The sequence below is a fragment of the Ranitomeya variabilis genome, chromosome 5 (genome assembly GCF_051348905.1).
Source record: "Ranitomeya variabilis isolate aRanVar5 chromosome 5, aRanVar5.hap1, whole genome shotgun sequence".
NCBI classification, from domain to species: domain Eukaryota; kingdom Metazoa; phylum Chordata; class Amphibia; order Anura; family Dendrobatidae; genus Ranitomeya; species Ranitomeya variabilis.
Window position 1 is genome coordinate 377,918,900 of NC_135236.1, and position 19,575 is coordinate 377,938,474.

Here is a 19,575-nt window from a genome sequence, read left to right on the forward strand (position 1 = left end):
TTTCTCTGACAATTGAAACATTCATTTTCTTTAAAATGATACAAATGTTAAGCAGTGACTTTGAATGTACAGTATTCAGCGGCAGAAGCTTTTTCTCCCTTTTGAACATGCATATTTTATTTAAATGTTCCTCAACGTCTATTCAGTCAGCTTTATGCTCACTTTCCACATTTGGATATCAAAGGAAAAAAGTCACAAAACAATAAGCCTTGTTGCTGCGGATGAAGTACAGAAGAAAATACACAGAATTTACATTTTTTAATGTACAGTCGTCATCGGTCATTCAATACTAAAACATTGAAAGCTGAAACACCCAACAAATGAGACCACCCCTCCCCCACAAAAACCTTTCTTGGTCAAATATTATTATAAGAGGTACGGACCCATTGTATTAAAAAATAAATATGATTTAGAGAGATCCTCCAAGATTATATGTACATTAATTATTAATAATATACAGGATTCAAATCATTGCTTGTTTGCTTCCAATATAAAATTCCTTCAACAATAAGACACCATATCAAGAAAAAATGCAAAGCAGAGCGAAACAATGTATAATATAAAACATACTGGAATAATTCAAAATTTCTCATAGGATTTGTAAAACATATTGAAAGTGATATCATTATACATATAAAAGAACTGGGATAGGCATTATGGTGCCCTTGATTTCTTACATGCTTTAAGCAAAAGCCTAAAGGTCTGACTCTTGACCTGGTTTCTATGTCAGTTCTTGCTATAATTGAATATCATTTTGGAAACATATAATGGGAATAATTTTCTTGACATTTAGACAAAGCATCGTCAGCACATCGGGCTTGTGCTAAAATGATCGTTAAAGACCTTGTCCAGGACTTAAATATAGGATAGATCAAGTATATCTCATCGGTCTAGATATGCCACTAAGCAAATCCATCGATCTGCTGTTTGCAGCTCCCACAGTGGACAGATGTAAGCAGAGAATGGAGCTGGAACATCATGTTTCTGTACACTGTGCCATGGCTGCTCTCGGGCACTGCAGCTCAGCTAGCATTCACTTTAGAAGGAACTGAGCTGCAGCACCTGGGAACAGGCACTGCAATGTACAGAGCCCTACTGTTGTAGGTCTGTTCAAAGTTTACATCCATCTGCCGTGGGAGCTACAAACAGCTGATCTGTGAATTTGTCATGTTTTGGACCTCTACCAATTTGAAAGTGATGACCTATCTCACAAATAAGTCATCACTAAGTTCAGTACAAACCCTATAATAGAATTATTTTTTTTTACAGATTTGCTAAATTTTTCCATAAGTGTTTGGATAACTTTATTTCATGTCGAGCACCAATCCACAGTTCAACCACTCTTATCAAATGGTCTTTCTTGGATATCCATCTGATGCTTACTAGATTTTTTGCAGCGATGCTATACAGAATGTCATGCCACAGTTGCACCTTAATACACTATGCTGCAGTAGCATGTCATTCTATTTTTTCCTATGTGTAATTCTGAATGAGTGTTTTAAAAAGTTACCAAAAATCTTCAAATTTTGGCATAGCATCACAGTCACATGTACAAGCATTAATTGGCCTTGAAACCGGTTAGAGCTCAGCTTTCATTTCTTTAACTGCTCTGGAAAAATGAAAGCTGCAATGTGACTGGTTACTTTGGACACAAAGGCGGTTTTTCTGTTAGTTTTGGTAAATTAGAAGCATATTTATGTAATATACCTAAGAATTTGCTGAATAGAATCAAGAGCCTGGGAGCTATGGAATTACTGGCGGCTCAATATGTCTTCTATGCAGTCAAATTTGGAGTGCATACACTGTTTTCTTTGAGGTGCTAACGAAATGGGAGTGGATTCTCAAGATGCAAGAAGTATTCACTGCACACTAGGTGCTGTACAGCATCATATAAGATGTCCTACTTCTTGTGGCTCCACAAGGCGACTGTTTGAGAAAGATTCTTGTGAATCGAAACGTTGCAATCCGGGAGCACCTATGTGTATTTGTACATGCTTGTAGCACTTTAATAAAATAATTTCACCTTAGCAAGAAACTACTGTGCAGTGAATGCTTCTTCTTGCAGTATGTCTTATAAACATTATCTAAACAGTAAAGATGCCAGTACATACAAAACAGGGTTAACTCATTGCTATAATATTTAGGAAACGTTCCCAGGTAGCACAAAGTATTCATTTTATGTAAATGAGTGTAATCAGTTTCTAAAATAGAAGAGAGAACAAATTTGAGTGGAACTGAATTCTACTTGAATTTTTACTAAAATCAGCATTGCTAAAAAGCAGATTTTTTGTAATTTGCTTCTGCGCGGATTCAGCAAAATAATAGCTGCTGGTCATCAAAAGGTAAAAAAATGTTAAAAAAATCCTTACAATCACGTTACCACTCATTTTTCCAGCCCTTCTGCTTCTCACCATCGCTCATCAAGTCCTCCTTGTTCAGGTGCTTCTCACAAAATTAGAATATCATCAAAAAGTTAATTTATTTCAGTTCTTCAATACAAAAAGTGAAACTCATATTATAGAGTCATTACAAACAGAGTGATCAATTTCAAGTGTTTATTTCTGTTAATGTTGATGATTATGGCTTACAGCCAACGAAAACCCAAAAGTTAGTATCTCAGCAAATTAGAATACTTTTTAACACCAGTTTGAAAAATTATGTTAAAATCCAAAATGTTGGGCTACTAAAATGTATGTTCAGTAAATGCACTCAATACTTGGTCAGGGCTCCTTTTGCATCAACAACTGCATCAATGCAGAGTGGCATGGAGGCGATCAGCCTGTGGCACTGCTGAGTTGTTATGGAAGCCCAGGTTGCTTTGATAGCAGCCTTCAGCTCACCTGCATTGTTGGGTCTGGTGTCTCTCATCTTCCTTTTGACAATACCCCATAGATTCTCAATGGGGTAAGGTCAGGCAAGTTTGCTGGCCAATCAAGCACAGTGATACAGTTGTTTTTAAAGCAGGTATTGGTACTTTTGGTAGTGTGGACAGGTGCCAAGTGCTGCTGGAAAATGAAATCTCCATCTCCAAAAAGCTTGTCGTCAAATGGCAGCATGAAGTGCTCTAACATTTCCTGGTTAGACGGCTGCGCTGACTTTGGTCTTGATAAATCACAGTGGGCCTACACCAGAAGATAACATGGCTCCCCAAACCATCACTGATTGTGGAAACTTCACACTAGACGTCAAGCAGCTTGGATTGTCTGCCTCTCCACTCTTCCTCCAGACTCTGGGACCTTGATTTCCAAATGAAATGCAAAATTTACTTTCATCTGAAAACAACACCTTGGGCCACTTTGCAACAGTCGGGTTCTTTTTCTCTTTGGCTCATGTAAGATGCTTCTGGCATTGTCTATTGGTCATGAGTGGCTTGACACAAGGAATGCGACACTTGTAGCCCATGTCCTGGATATGTCTGTGTGTAGTGGCTCTTGAAGCAATGACTCCAGCAGTAGTTCACTTCTTGTGAATCTCCCCCAAATTTTTGAATGGCCTTTTCTTAATAATCCTTTCAAGGCTGTGATTATTCTGGTTGCTTGTGCACCTTTTTCTACCAAACTTTTTCCTTCCACTGAACTTTCCATTAATATGCTTGGATAGAGCTTTTTAGCAATGACTCTTTGTGGCTTACCCTCCTTGTGGAGTGTGTCAATGACTGCCGTCTGGACATCTGTCAAGTCAGCAGTCTTCCCCATGATTGTGGAGCTTACTGAAACAGACTAAGGGACCTTTTTAATCCCTTAGGAAGCCTTTGCAGGTGTTTTTTGTTAAATATTCTAATTTACTGAGATAATAACTTTTGGGTTTTCATTGGCTGTAAGCCATAATCATCAACATTAACAGAAATAAACACTTGAAATAGATCACTCTGTTTGTAATGACTCTATATAATATACAACAGTCACTTTTTGTATTGAAGAACTGAAATAAATTAACTTTTTGATGGTATTCTAATTTTGTGAGAAGCACCTGTATCTTCTGTTCCCCATGCTTGCACTGTAATCCCTGGGACTCACACACTGAGCCAAAATTTCTGTGTGTTCTGTGTATGCACGTGCAAAGGCGCGGCACACATTGTTACTTTTGTGACCTTCCTCGCTTTTGCGCAAAACCCTCTTGCGCTTTATCAGAACTAGAAGTCCCGGCTCAGTATGAGAGGTCCTGGGATTTCAGCGCAAGTGGCGGGGATCAGAAGATGCAACAAGGACTGAAAGGATGACAGTGAGGAGCGCAGACAACAGCAAAGTGATGAAGTGAGTATAAGGATTTATTTTACTTTTTACATCTTTTAAACCTTTAATTTATTATGCTCTGGGGTCTGAAAATGACCCCAGAACATAAAAAGAAACATTATAGTTCCTGGGAAAATCTAGGCGATTAGGCAAATTCAAATTTTGACTTATCTGCTAATCTCTAGTCTCTATAAGTAAAGCATTAATGGTTAATGTGAAAATATATGAGTTTTAAGGATTGCTTGTTAAGTAATTTGGAACAATGTACATACATTATAAATACAGCTAATTCAGCAAAAATAGCTCAGAGCTAGTGCAATCAAAGTGCCTGCAACACATGGCATTCTGTATTGAAATGTATATGCATTACAGGAGACTCGTAGTGCTCAACTCCCTACCCATTTCAATGGGGTCTAACCTTGGAAGAACAGTTTAAATTGATTGTCACAATCTATATCAGCCTAATTTCACAATTGGTGAGAAGCCCAGAGTCGAACCCTGGTAATTTTATTATGACTCATGTATTAAAACTTGTAGTCATAGGAAAAGCTTTTCTTTATCTTGGATGTAGAAGGTATGTGTGTACAAGTCATTCTTGTTGCCCTAGTTCTGCATCTTAATATTCTAGCTTCTAGGTGTCCCCTCTGACATCCAGCATCCAGGGAATATAATACCCCAGTCTCTGTTCTGCACGCAGTATGTATAAAAATGATATGTGTGTGTTTTCAGGAGCTCCTTTATGCTAAGCTTCTTGTGATTTCAAAGCAGGAAAGATAGGCATCCTTCTCTTTTCCGCTGTGATTGTTTTCATAGTTTTGTATCAGGGCATAGCTAATTGAGTTTTGTAAACATAAGAAACTAATTTACAGTCTATAAGGAAAAACATGAGATGCATTTTTAAAATAAATTTTAATTTTCCTGCAAAAAGTAATCAGCGCATATTTTATCTTTTCTTAGATTTGAAAATAAATAATTTTGTAGTTATCTAATCAGGGACATAATAGCAGTAAATAGATTAAATGAACTATTCATTGCATTATTTCACATGACAACAGTCTTCCATATTTATCGCTTAAAATAAGATTGCTACATAAGGCTGGGTTCCCACAAGCATATTTTGGGGTTTGTATATGGACCGCCGCAATGTCCAGACTGACAGCGTGGCTCCTGACTAGAGAAGAATAAACCCGAATTAAAAATTTTGGGGTTCATACCTGACAGTGTCTGGTGCTAAACACCAAACACAGACTTCTATTGTAATGTTCAGAGTTCCGGTGAAGTCTGTTGCAGAGAGAAAGAGAGACCGAACTTTCATGGCTCCACTCATCCCTACCCTTGACCCAAACTTATAGCCTTATATGAGGCTGTAGAGTTTGAAGGAAATCTGCAGGTCATTTTTGCATACTCTAATAATAGTCTCACGATATAGCGCTTGGGCAACCTTTTCAGGATATGTAACTTTTATTAATGTACGTTGCCCCGCTGTGTTGCTATAAGCCCCAGAAAATTTATAGTTGTGTGCCATCTATTCAAAGTATGTTAATGCGAGAGGAATATTCACCAATTCCCCGTCCAATAATCCCACCCACCCCTCTGTGCTGGTGTCAGCGAATCAGTCAGACTGCCGTATGCCTAAAGATCACATTGCATCCTCGGACTGGCCGTCTGCTCTCCTGACCTGAGCTTGATAGCTGCATAGAGATGCATGCTGTCGTGCACAGATCAGCAATGGCCAGTCTGGGGATTGTGATGCAATCTTTGGGCGAGTAATATGGCCATCTGTCTGAATCACTGATGCCGATGTGGAGCGATGAGCGGGATTATGTGTGGGGGAAGGGTTAACTATTGATCTCGCATTTACATGGGCACAGGCTAGCCAAGTGTGTGTAATGCTAAATGAATATTCAACCCTTCCCCTGCCCATAATCCTGCTTTCCCCTCTGTATGATTGAGTACAGTCAGACTGCCATATTACATATCAAGGATCGCATCGTAATCCTCGGACTGGCTGTCGGCTCCCATGACCTGAGGGTGACAGCATCCATTTCTATAGGTCAGGAGAGCAGACGGCCAATCCAAGATTGCGATGCAATCCTTAGGTGAATGACAGGCTGACTAAATCACTGACGCCCTATTTCAGGATACTAGTAGTAGTACGCAAAAATGACTTGACACATTCTCTTTGAGTTGGGAGATCCGCTGCCAGATTGGGTATTGTGATCCATATACAAACCATAAAAAACACTCATGTAAAGGCGGTCTAACTTTTTGGTGGGAATTTATCAAGTCTGAACACTAGTCTTGAATCTATAGCTCACTGGAGCAAGGTCTACAAGATGTATTAAGAAGTAGAGTAAAGGTGGCACCTCTTTTGGGCTACAATATACACCAGGTGCAGCTATAGTAGATGCCAGGTCTCTAGCTCACATTATAGTACATTTGTCACACATTAGGCCATGACGCTAAGTCATGGGGCTAATGCGAATGTCACAAAATACCACTTGTGTGACATTTTGTAACTTTATAATACCAATTTCTGGCATAGAGGGATGATAAATCCTGGCCTTTGTGCCATACATAGTATTAGTCAAACAGCCCAGGAAAATGTATTTCTACCTGATAGTAGATGTAACTGCAAGTAAAATATATAAACCTTAATTTGATCTATTTCATAGAATTCACCCTTTTTATGACAAATTACATTATTTGAAAACCTGGAAATGTAGACATGTGACACCACACTAGCTGGACATGTACAATAGTAACAAAACACAATCTGCAAAATGTTTCAGCTACCTGATACACTTATACACATATGATCTATTTGTACTTGTCTGAGAGCTAGCTGTCACTCAAAAATGATGACATTGCGTGAGGTCTACTAATCAGAACAGGCACCAGGGATGCCGGCATATAGGAAAATGTTCGCAGGGTACTGGTCTAGCGGTTATGCATTACCAAGGTGGCCATTGGACCAGGTTCCCATCAATCTTTTTGCGCAACTCTAATTGCTATCGATGTGTGAAAAATAATCACATGAAAATCTAAACTCTTGCCAATTTCTAGAAATTCGGCTGAAATGAGATTACAGAAGTATAACAAAATGTACTACATTTTTCATGTTGCTTCATGCTTTAGCACAGCTACCTACGAAAGCTTTAACGTGGTCATAGCCAAAGTTTGATAAATGGTGAAAATCCATTGCGATAATATGTTCTCATATGGAAAATCTTTACTGAAATAACAGATCAGTGAAATGTGAGCAGAACATTATCTCCAGTATATGAGACCATACATAAATACTGGTGAATACTTTGCTTAATTAGTAAAAGCAATTGCTTAGACATTGTCACACAAAATGATTTGGGTATTTTCTATATTTAAATTTTTAGGGATAACAATGTGATTTCTGAAAATATTACATCCTTTTTGGTTTTAAATAATTGTGGTAATTATTTGTTGAATTATTTAAGAACTATAAAATTGTTGTTTTGGATAAACATTAGAAAATAAATGTAACTAATATAAATTTACCAAAATAGTTTTGAGAGTTAATTGGCTGGAAAAATAGTTCCAAGCTGTATTCCTCTCAGCCTCTCACATCTACCTTAGCAGGTGTCCTAGTTATGGACTAATATTGACACCAATAGGAAATCTGCTGTGTCTAGAAAATGATCCATCCTTGATATCCAGAAATCGTTCAAAAGAATAAAATGACCGCAACCCCAATGAAATAATCAGTTAAAAGTATATAGGAAATAGCTATAGAAAAATGTATGCAGAGACAAATGTACTATCTTACACAACTCAACAGTAGCATATTGACTTGCAGCAATTATTGATCTAAATTGTCCAATGGAAAATTTAATCTTGCCCATAGCAGCCAAATGGAGCTCAAAATGAAAGCTACATTATGATTGGCTGCTATTAGCAACAGGGTCAGGTTTTTTTTCCCTATTGGACGATTTCAATAAATTAGGCCAATTTGCTTCATGTGGCTCAGCACCCAGGCTGGTGATGATAAATGTCATGATACAGATGCAACAGAATGGAGTTTCCATCAATAGGTTTATATTGAATATGCCACTTTACAAAAGCTATGTATCTGAGCATTTTGGCTTGCAGCAAAGCAGCTAATTACGGAACAGCATTCATTTTTTTCTAGAGCATTTTAAAGAAATTTAAGCTGGTCTTTGATAGGTGGCAAAGGTAAAAAAAAGTTGTTCTGTTAGATGGTTTTAATAAATAGAGTAAAGTAAAAGACTACAATGGCTAGCTAGGTATAAGCAAAGAACAATCTACATTTATTAAAGGAGCATTGTCAAGCACTACATAAATATGCAGTCTAATCACTTCCTGGCTGGTGGGGAGGTGGATTTATATTTCTGGTCAGTAGTTTCTTCTGCTACTGTGAAACATTAATGCATTAATGACATTTGTTCTTAAATGTACACTGTTATTACCATATTTTCATATAGATATAACAGGACATTTGAACAAGTTAGCAATGGTTAGGAGAACTGCTCTGGAAAATGATGATGCTGGTGGTTGGTGATTTTGCAGGAATGATAACAGGTCAGGAACTCAGAAGGGGAGTTGAGAATCTAACTGCTGTATAGAAATCAATGGGCTCGAAAGAGGAGGCTGGGATATCACAAATTAACTCCTCCGCCTGGAATGTAGCTACTCCACATACTCGGCCAGGCTCTGATGGTCGATATCCTTGGCATAAAGCTGTACACTGTTTAAGATAAAAGATTTCATAGCAGGAGAATGACAGCAGTTAGAAGAAGCAAGTCAATTACAAACTTGTTCATTCTCATCCTGTTTAAAATACTTGTTCTCGAGACTACACTTTTATCACTATATTTGGATACAGAGATAGCAAAGCCTTTGAACAAGTGAGCAGTAATTAGCAGAACTTCTGAAAAATGCTGATGCGGGGGGGCTGGCAATTTTGCAGGACTTATAACAAGTCAGGAACTGAGAGGGAGGGGAACAGCTAACTGCTATATAGAAATCAATAGGCTGTGATTTGATAAATTAACTCCTCAGCTTGGAATGTAGCTACTGCATATGGCCAGGCTTTCTTTATCTATCTCCTTGGCAACAAGCTGTATACAATGTAAGATAAAAGCTCTCACAGCAAGAGACTAACAGAAGATAGAAAAATCAACTCAAATACAAACTTGCTTATTTTCATACTCTCTAATTAACAAAAGCAATTTAATAACATGAGAATACTCCTTCAATGATCAAGGACAGTGGATACAACGAAAAGAAACTTTAAAGACTTGTGATAACTCTTAATATGTAGATTTACTCGCATTGACTTCCATGAAGCCTGTGAAATAGAGACCATTTTTTGTTTGTTAAATTTTAAAAGGTAATTCCTTTGTTGTTAGTAAATGATTCATTTGAGATTCTGGTTTTGGAATTTGAAATAATAGACTAAATAACAATTAAGGACCAAAAAAGCATGAAAAAAGAAAAAAACTGACGCAGATAAATTTTACAACCTAAATTTCATATCACTGAAAATATGTTTGTTTCTTGTTTTGCTGTTCCACCTTTTTTTCCTCATCCTAAAATAAAAATTTGCATTATTGAGTACATGGAACCAGAACATTCTCATACATAATACATAACCTTTATGATACTTTATTTTTACCTTGCGATAAAAGTACTACCACCTTTGAGTCTTTAGATGTTGTGGAGCTTTATAATCAGGTGTCATGCAGCTGCAGGTTAGCCAGGACTCTTTACATCTTGTCATTTAAGTCATTATTTATTGAATGACCATTGGTCAAATGGGGTAAATAGTGAATTAGCCCAACACAAACTATATGAGTTACAGGATATTAATGCTGAACATCAAAACCGACACCACCAGCACTACAAAATAATAAGCGTAACGTCACAAGCATTCCAGACCAATAACAATCAATTTTCATGCATGTTCCAGAATCGAAGAATTCTGTAAAAACCCCTCCCCTAAAAACCGCCACTGAGCTAATATAGCTATTATCTCTGCTTATATTCAGATTTTCTTTTCAACCAACACAAAGTAACAGAAGTAGTGTGATTAACCGGTAAGCACAGATATCTGTTTTGAGTGTGAAAACAGAGTTGTCATTGAACACCGCTAAGAACATGAAATTAAGTAGAGACTCGTGATGGAGCAAACACACAGTTATTGCGCTTGTTGCCAAACAAGATAACCCAACAAGAAAACAACAGAGAAACGCTATTTATGTACAAGACATCATGTGATATCAGAAATACGGCTCTGTTCCCACCACGCTTTTGTTTGTCTTTGTGTTGATACTGTAAACATTATTCATCCAGTTCTGAGCGCACTGAAAGGCCTTTTTCTTAAATAATGTTTGGTGGAAACCGCTTCAATTATCTCAAATCCCTGCTCTGAAGAATAGCTGCATGCATTACTGATGTCATTTCAATAAGTACAAATATACTTGCTATGCATGTTCTTTCATACTCATTATGCTTTGGAACGTTCAATGTTCCCTCTAGGGAAAACATAATCACAATGTTTCCATTGCTGTAATGGTAATTTTTACTACTCCAAAAGACTTCCTTTGCAGGGGTTTTTTTTTTTTTTAGGTTTTCATATAAAAGTGTTGCATTAGTAAAAGGAAAGAGAAAGCAAAAACAAAAAAGGAATCAATGGGCGATCTTTCATTGTGCTCATGTATGTAGTCACACTTCTACTGGATTGGAAGATCTGCTGTAAGGTCCCATTGCATTATTCAAGTCTGTTATTATTAATATGCAAATAATCCATCGCTTGGAAATCTCAGGGAGACTGAACAGTTTTCATTTCATTTACAAAAACAAAATCTCATCTTTAATCACGGTTTAAAGTGCTGACACTCTCACAATGTTCCTCTGTCGATAATCTGGGGACGCTGATCTACCGTCCTCCTCGGGCGAAGTTACTGGTGATGTTGGGATACTTATTACAGCTGTTGTTACATATGGAGGCTCACAGTTTAGTTTGATGGTTTCCTCCACTTTGGCATTTAGACTGGACCTGCTGTAAGAGAAAGATAGAAGATATTTACACTGAAGCCTAGTACTTTTCTCATTTTCATGTTAGGTTATTTCATTGACAAAGGTATTAAAGGGTATGTATACTTATAACACTTATGAAGATCTGCATACGTTTCCATGAGCACAGACTACAAACAAATCCACTGTACTCTCACCCACTTACGCCACTTGTGAAAACCTAAATATGTCCACACGAGCACAGAATACAAACAAATCCACTGTATTCTCCCCCCACTTACGCCACTTGTGAAGACCTACTTATGTCCACATGAGCATAGACTACAAACAAATCCACTGTATTCTCCCCCACTTATGCTACTTGTGAAGACCTACATATGTCCACATGAGCACAGACTAGAAACAAGTCCACTGTACTCTCCCTCACTTATGCCACTTGTGAAAACCTACCTATGTCCATATGCGCACAGACTACAACAAATCCACTGTACTCTGACCCACTTACGCCAATTGTGATGATCTACATATGCCCACATGAGTACAGACTACCCACAAATCCACTGTACTCCCACCCACTTACGCCACTTGTGAAGACCTACATATGTCCACATGAGCACACACTACCAACAAATCCACTGTACTCCCACCCACTTACGCCACTTGTGAAAACCTACATATGTCCACATGAGCACAGACTACCAACAAATCCATTGTACTCTCACCCTTCCAGCATGCAGCCTGACATCTTTCCTCACTTTTTGCCAACATATCGAGTGCATTTTACAGTGTAGTGGGCATAGATTGAAGGCATATGACTGTAGGATCAGACTACATAGAGATTAATAATAGTGATGAGTGAGTATACTTGTTGCTCGGGTTTTCCCGAGCACCCAGTATTTGTTAGTGCTCGGAGATTTTGTTTTCCTCCACGCAGCTGAATGATTTACAGCTATTAGCCAGGCCGAATACATGTGAGGAATGCCTGTTTGTTAGGGAATTCCCACATATATTCACTCTGTCCAGCAGCCATAAATCATGCAGCTGAGGCCAGGAAAACTAAATCTCCGAGCACTAACAAATACTCGGAGATCACCCGAGCGTGCTCGGGAAAACCCAAGCAATCAGCATACTCGCTCATCACTAATAACCTTTACAAAGAGCTGCAGACACAAATCATGGGACTTGCACAAATCAAGACTATTTCTAATCAAGACTATTTGCAAAGTTGCTTCATTTTTTTTACTCTAGATGCATTTGAACCGAAAAAAAATAATTTGGCTACAAAATTGTGTACATTGCCTTTGAAGAGTACATTTAGCCAAAAATAAAAATATCATAGTAGTCTTTGACCCTTACATACAAAGGATTTGTGGAGTCTTTATAACTAAAACTGTTTGTCTTGTAGGCCACTCAGTAATAAGAAATTATTCTCATTTTCCATCATGTTACAAATACAGGGGAGCAGCAGCTTGTGAGCTTGATCAATGTCAATGCTGCTGTGATCACATTACTTTATAAACCCCTTCATGACTGATCACATTACTTTATTAACCCTTTGATGACCCGCTGCTTTTAACAAGTTAAATGCCTCTGCCAAATACTGGCATTTAACATGCGCCGTCTGGAAGCATGTCACAAGTTCCGCCCATTGGCACCCCTGTCATGGGATCACTGCTATGTACAGTGGGGAAAAAAAGTATTTAGTCAGCCACCAATTGTAAAAGTTCTCCCAATTAAAAAGATGAGAGAAGCCTGCAATTGACATCATGGGTAGACCACAACTATGAGAGTCAAAATGAGAAAACAAATCCAGAAAATCACCTTGTCTGATTTGGAAAGATTTATTTAGCAAATTATGGTGGAAAATAAGTATTTGGTCACCTAAAAACATGCAAGATTTCTGGCTCTCACAGATCTGTAACTTCTTCTTTAAGCGGCTCCTCTGTCCTCCACTCATTATCTGTTGTAATGGCACCTGTTATCAGTATAAAAGATACCTGTGCACAACCTCAAACAGTCACACTCCGAACTCCACTATGGTGAAGACCAAAGAGCTGTCGAAGTACACCAGAAACAAAATTGTAGCCCAACACCAAGCTGGGAAGACTGAATTTGCAATAGGCAAGCAGCTTGGTGTGATGAAATCAACTGTGGGAGCAATAATAAGAAAATAGAAGACATACAAGACCACTGATAATCTCAATCGATCTGGGGCTCCACACAAGATCTCACCCCATGGGGTCAAAATGATCACAAGGACGGTGAGCAAAAATCCCAGAAGCGCACGGGGGGACCTAGTGAATGACCTGCACAGAGCTGGGACCACCGTAACAAAGGCTACCATCAGTAACACACTACGCCGCCAGGGACTCAGATCCTGCAGTGCCAGACGTTCCCCCCTATTTAAGCCAGTACATGTCCGGACCCGCCTGAAGTTTAGGAGAGAGCATTTGGATTATCCAGTAGAGTACTGGAGAATATCATATGGTCTGTTGAAACCAAAGTAAAACTGTTTGGTAGAAACAAAACTCATTGTTTGGAGGAGACAGCATGCTGAGTTACATCCAAAGAACACCATTCCTACTGTAAAGCATGGGGGTGGCAACATCATGTTTTGGGGCTGTTTCTCTGCAAAGGGACCAGGACGACTGATCCGTGTACATGAAAGAATGAATGGGGCCATGTATCATGAGATTTTGAGTGCAAACCTCCTTCCATCAGCAAGGGCATTGAAGATGAAACATGGATGGGTCTTTCAGCAGGATGATCCCAAGCACACCACCAGGGCAACGAAGGAGTGGCTTCGTAAGAAGCATATGTAGGTCGTGAAGTGGCCTAACAAGTCATCAGATCTCAACCCCATAGAAAACCTTTGGAGGGAGTTGAAAGTCCATGTTGCTGTCATGGGAAGCCTAGGTAGGCAAGAGCTAATAACCCAGGCCCCTGCGATTTCCCTCAACTCTGGGAAACCCTGACTGACCCTCTCCCAGAGTTTACACTGATGGTGTGCATGTCTGGGCCTCCACCCTCACCCTGTCTCCTGTTTCAACCCTAGGCTGAAACATCCACCCACCACCCAGTGAAGAGACCACTAACCAATACCCACAGTTAGCACAGACAAGGATAATGGAAAATATACACCACGCCGCAGTCACTCAGGAATACACAATAAGTGCACAGGGCAAAACAAATACAAATATAGGAAGGAGGAAAATATGACAAAGGGAAATATACACCACCAGATACGATTCTCCTATTCCTAGACCACCACTCCAGACCGAGATAGCCAAGCACAAGACAGAAGCTATAATCGGCGACACCCAATGTTCAGAAGAACAATTTAAAGGCAGTGGGCGTGACCCAGCTTCCAATCCGAGCACCAGCTAAATTAACCCCGGACCAGCTAGACAAAATCTAGCCAACGCCACTGAGCGCATAGTGGACAAAAGCGGAATTACCGCTGTCTGTTGAACGCCCTAGTATGAACAGCGTCCGACATGACAGTTGCCCAGCGACAGGCTCAAAACATCACTGCTCTAGAGGAGATGGGCCAACATACCACCAACAGTGTGTGCCAACCTTGTGAAGACTTACAGAAAACCTTTGACCTCTGTTATTGCCAACAAAGGATATATAACAAAATATTGAGAGGAACTTTTGTTAACGACCAAATAGTTATTTTCTAACATAATTTGCAAAATAAATCTTGCCAAATCAGACAAGGGGATTTTCTGGATTTGTTTTATCATTTTGACTCACTCTCATAGTTGTGGTCTACCTATGATGTCCATTACAGGCCTGTCTCATCTTTTTAAGTGGGAGAACTCGCACAATTAGTGGCTAACTAAATATTTTTTTCCCCACTGCATAGCACATCCTGAGTCGCTGCTTTAAGTCTCCTAAGGGGACTAGTAATTAAAATAAAAAGTGTAAACTTAAGTATAAACCCCCCACAAAAGTTAAAATCACCCCCCTTTTGCCCCACTAAAATAAAACAATTCGAAAAATACATATAATTGGTATCGGTGCTTTAAGAAATGACCAATATATCAAAATATAAAATAAACCAATCTGATCGATAAATGGTGTAATGAGAAAAAAATTGAAACGCCAAAATTTAGTTTTTTTGTTGCTGCAACATTGCAATAAAATAAAAAATGTCAGCTTGGGGCGAAAGAAAAAGCTCTCACCCAGACCACAAAGACCACTGTAATTCCCTGTTAGGGTAATGTATTCATTTATTTTAACTATGTTCCATTTTATTTTATCAGTCTATACATCTAGAATTATTCTAGCTAGCAGATAAAAAAATGGTAGCACTTTAAACTGCAATGTGAAAAAAATTTGGTAGTTTATTCAACCATATAAAATAAAAATTACAATTACAACTCGGCATATTGTAGATTGTGGTATCTAATACTGGGAAGGGCTCAGAGTTGGGATCCACTTTCTAAGCACCAGGCTGCTTTCCTTTATTTTTTTATCTCTATATATTAATCTGACTGTCCAGCTATCTATGAAAGAAATAAAGTGCTGCAATTACAATCTCCTTCTATCCTGAAATGGAAGAAGCATGCAGCTATGAGACTTTATGACCTTCATGACCTATCACGTATAGGTACGTCATAGATCGTGCCTCTGTATTTTATGTGGGCTCTGGTGCTGAGCCTGAATCTTTTCCGGCACATAATAGCTGATTTGATCAGCTGTCATGTGCCCCTAACAGTCGCAGGTGGAACTGTGATCCACTCAAAGCTGTTAACATGTTAAATCTCTTGACAGCGGAATTTAAGCTGCACTTACAGGAGGCACATCACAAACCTCGCCTATCGGCGGCCTTGTCACATGATCGCGGGGCACTGATGGGTTGCATGACAACCGGGGGTCTGTAGAAGACAGTGCTCATCATTGCAGTTCTCCTATGATTGCTGGCCCGTGGTAGGCGTTCATAGGAGATGATGATTTCTGCTACACATTTCTGCTATGTGTAGCACAGGCGATCAGACGATCGCAGCTTCAAGTTTCCTAAGGAGACTAGTGTTGAGCATTCCGATACCGCAAGTATCGGGTATCGGCCGATACTTGCTGTATCGGAATTCCGATACCGAGTTCCGATATTTTTGTGATATCGGAAATCGGAATCGGAAGTTCCCAGTGTATGATTCCCAGGGTCTGGAGGAGAGGAGACCCTGGGATCCATATTCATGTAAAAAATAAAGAATTAAAATAAAAAATATGGATATACTCACCCCTCCGGCGGCCCCTGGACCTTACCGATGTAACCGGGAGCCTCCGTTCCTAAGAATGAGGAGTTTAGGACCTGCGATGATGTCGCGGCTTGTGATTGGTCGCGTGAGCGGTCACAAGTGGTCACGCGACCAATCACAAGCCGCGATGTCATCGCAGGTCTTTCACTCGCTCATTCTTAGGAACGGAGGCTGCCGGTTACAGCGGTTACTACCAGGGTGCGTCAGAGGGTGAGTATATCCCTATTTTTTTCTTTTTTTTCCTTATTTTACATATTAATATGGATCCCAGGGCCTGAAGGAGAGTTTCCTCTCCTTCAGACCCTGGGAACCATCCAGGATACCTTCCGATACTTGTGTCCCATTGACTTGTATTGGTATCGGGTATCGGTATCGGCAATATCCGATATTTTTCGGATATCGGCCGATACCATCCGATACCGATACTTTCAAATATCGGAAGGTATCGCTCAACACTAAAGGAGACTAATGAAGCAAGTAAAATGTAGAAAACATTTTTACTAAAAAAATATGAGTTCAAATCACCCCCTTTTGCTCCATACAAAAAAAAAATACACATATTTGGTATCACTGCATTCAGAAACGCCCGATCTATCAAAATATAAAAACAAATAATGCAATCAGTAAACGGCGTAACAAGGAAAAGAATCAAACACCTGAATTTTGTGGTTTTTGTCCCCAAAACATTGCAATAAAATGCAATAATAGGTGATTAAAACAGCATATCTACTTCAAAATGGTATTAAAAAAAATGTCAGCTCAGCGCTCAAAACAAAAAGCCTTTACCTGGCCCCAGAACCAGAAAAATGAAAATGCTACAGGTCTTGGAAAATGACGCTGTTTTTTTTTTTTTTTTTATACAAACTTTGGATTTTCTTCACCATTGTAATAAAAAAGAAAAAGAACCTAGACATGTTTGGTATCTGTGAACTTGCTCTGACCTGGAGAATGATAAGGGCAGGTCAGTTTTAGCACATAGTGAACAGGGTAAAAAAAAAAAAAAAAAATCAATTGTGGAATTGCACTTTTTTTTTTTTTTTTTGCAATTTCACCGCACTTGGATTTTTTTCACCTTTTTCCAGTACACTATATGGTAAAATCAATGGTGTCATTCAAAAGTACAACTCGTCCCGCAAAAAACAAAACATATTGACAAATAGAAAACCTCACATGTGAAACCTGCTTTACTATTGGAGGAGACCGATGGACAGATTTGATCACATCGTCCTCCACCAGCGGCAATTTTATGGACAGGAGTAACGTGTAGTCTCTGAGGAAAGAGCAGGAGGATAACCTGTCATACCATATCTGCCATAAAAAATCATGTCTCCTACATATGTTAAAATAAAGATAGCATGGCCATCCCATTAACTCTTTCTGCAGCCAGCAGTAAACAGTGTAAGGATATAGTAACACTATCAGTATTTGGTCAGTATGTTACTAAGCCAAAACCAGGAGTGGGTGATAAATACAGAAGTGGTGACGTGTTTCTATTATACTTTTTCTCTGATTGTTCCACTGCTGATTTTGACTTATAAATACTGATGTAAAATACTGATCAAATACTGAATGAGTGACCATAGCATAATACAGAGGCCACAAGAGGCAAACAGTGCAAAACTTTTGATGAAACACAACTGCAAAAATGAATTTTAGCCCCAATTGCATGCATAAAAGTAAGAAAAAAGGTTCCTAAAGGTGGACAAACCCTTTAAGGACAGCCCCACCTCAAACAGACCACTAATATTACTTCAGCCACAGAAATAAGATACCTGCTCATTCAAGCCATACAGGCACATTTTTTGGAAAAGGGGGCAAGATATATTGCCACTATGTAATATAGATTTTCAGCTTTACATAAAAATGCTATCCTGTTTTTGCGCTTATGGTCCCAGCTCTGCATTTGCATTGGTCCAATACAATGACTTCCTAATAAGCCTGCAATTGACATATCACATACACAGCTGCCAACATATAGCAGAGATGTAGGGGAGTTAGAGAGCCACAGAATGTAACAGGACTAAGGAGGTGTCACTTAGACTCAGTGGGGTAACAGAGTATGATGAGCCCTGGTACAAGATTTGGACCAGGGCTTCCCCACTGGAATATATTCATGTGCAGCTGATGCAGCTGCATCAGGGTCCGGAAGTGGAAGGGGGCCCCTGCAGGGTGGCTAACACTGAGGGCAATCTGGTCTTTCTCTGACCCCGAGGCTCCGAAGGGCACCTGGCCAGATTGCGGTGGGCAGGGAGCAATCCTGTGAGTGGTGTGTGTATGTGTGTGTGAAGGTAGTGGAGAGGGAAATGATGGGGTGGTGAGGGAGAAAGCAATGATGCAGGTGGTGCAAAGGGCAATGATTGGAGTGGCGGGGGAGAAAGCAATGATAGAGGTGGTGGAAAGGGAAATGATGGGAGTGGTGGGGGAGAAAGCAATGATAGAGATGTGTTATGACCCCAGTGGACAGGGTCTCAGAGGAACGTGTAAGTCTGCAAGATACAAAAATCCAGCTCATAGGGCTATGGTAACTGGGTTGACCAAATAGCTACTCCTAACGCCAACACTAGAAGTAGCCGGGGATCATGCCTACGGTGATCGCTAGATGACTCGCGCCAGCCGGAGAATCTAACTACCCCTAGGAGAAGAAAACAAAGACCTCTCTTGCCTCCAGAGAAAGGGACCCCAAAGCAAGATACAAGCCCCCCACAAATAATAACGGTGAGGTAAGAGGAAATGACAAACACAGAAATGAACCAGGTTCAGCAAAGAGAGGCCAGCTTACTAATAGCAGAATATAGCAAGATAACTTATCTGGTCAACAAAAACCCTATAAAAATCCACGCTGGAGATTCAAGAACCCCCGAACCGTCTAACGGTCCGGGGGGAGAACACCAGCCCCCTAGAGCTTCCAGCAAGGACAGGATACAGATAGGAACAAGCTGGACAAAAATACCAAACAAAACAAAAGCAAAAAGCAATGAAGCAGACTTAGCTTGAAAAACAGGAACCAGGATCAGAGGACAAGAGCACAACAGATTAGCTCTGAT

At 39.6% G+C, this 19,575-nt stretch overlaps 1 protein-coding gene across 4 annotated transcripts in view; it reads right to left on the reverse strand.

Moving 5' to 3' along the window:
• Window positions 1-24: 24 nt before the first annotated feature.
• The window catches only part of KCND2 (potassium voltage-gated channel subfamily D member 2), an 832,113-nt gene continuing 812,562 nt past the window's right edge, over window positions 25-19,575 (reverse strand). For all 4 annotated transcript variants that reach the window (XM_077264984.1, XM_077264981.1, XM_077264982.1 and 1 more), the window contains one exon: window positions 25-11,289. In XM_077264984.1, the coding sequence (XP_077121099.1) occupies window positions 11,112-11,289 (178 nt within the window). In that variant the 3' untranslated portion in view covers window positions 25-11,111. The remainder of the gene's footprint in view (window positions 11,290-19,575) is intronic.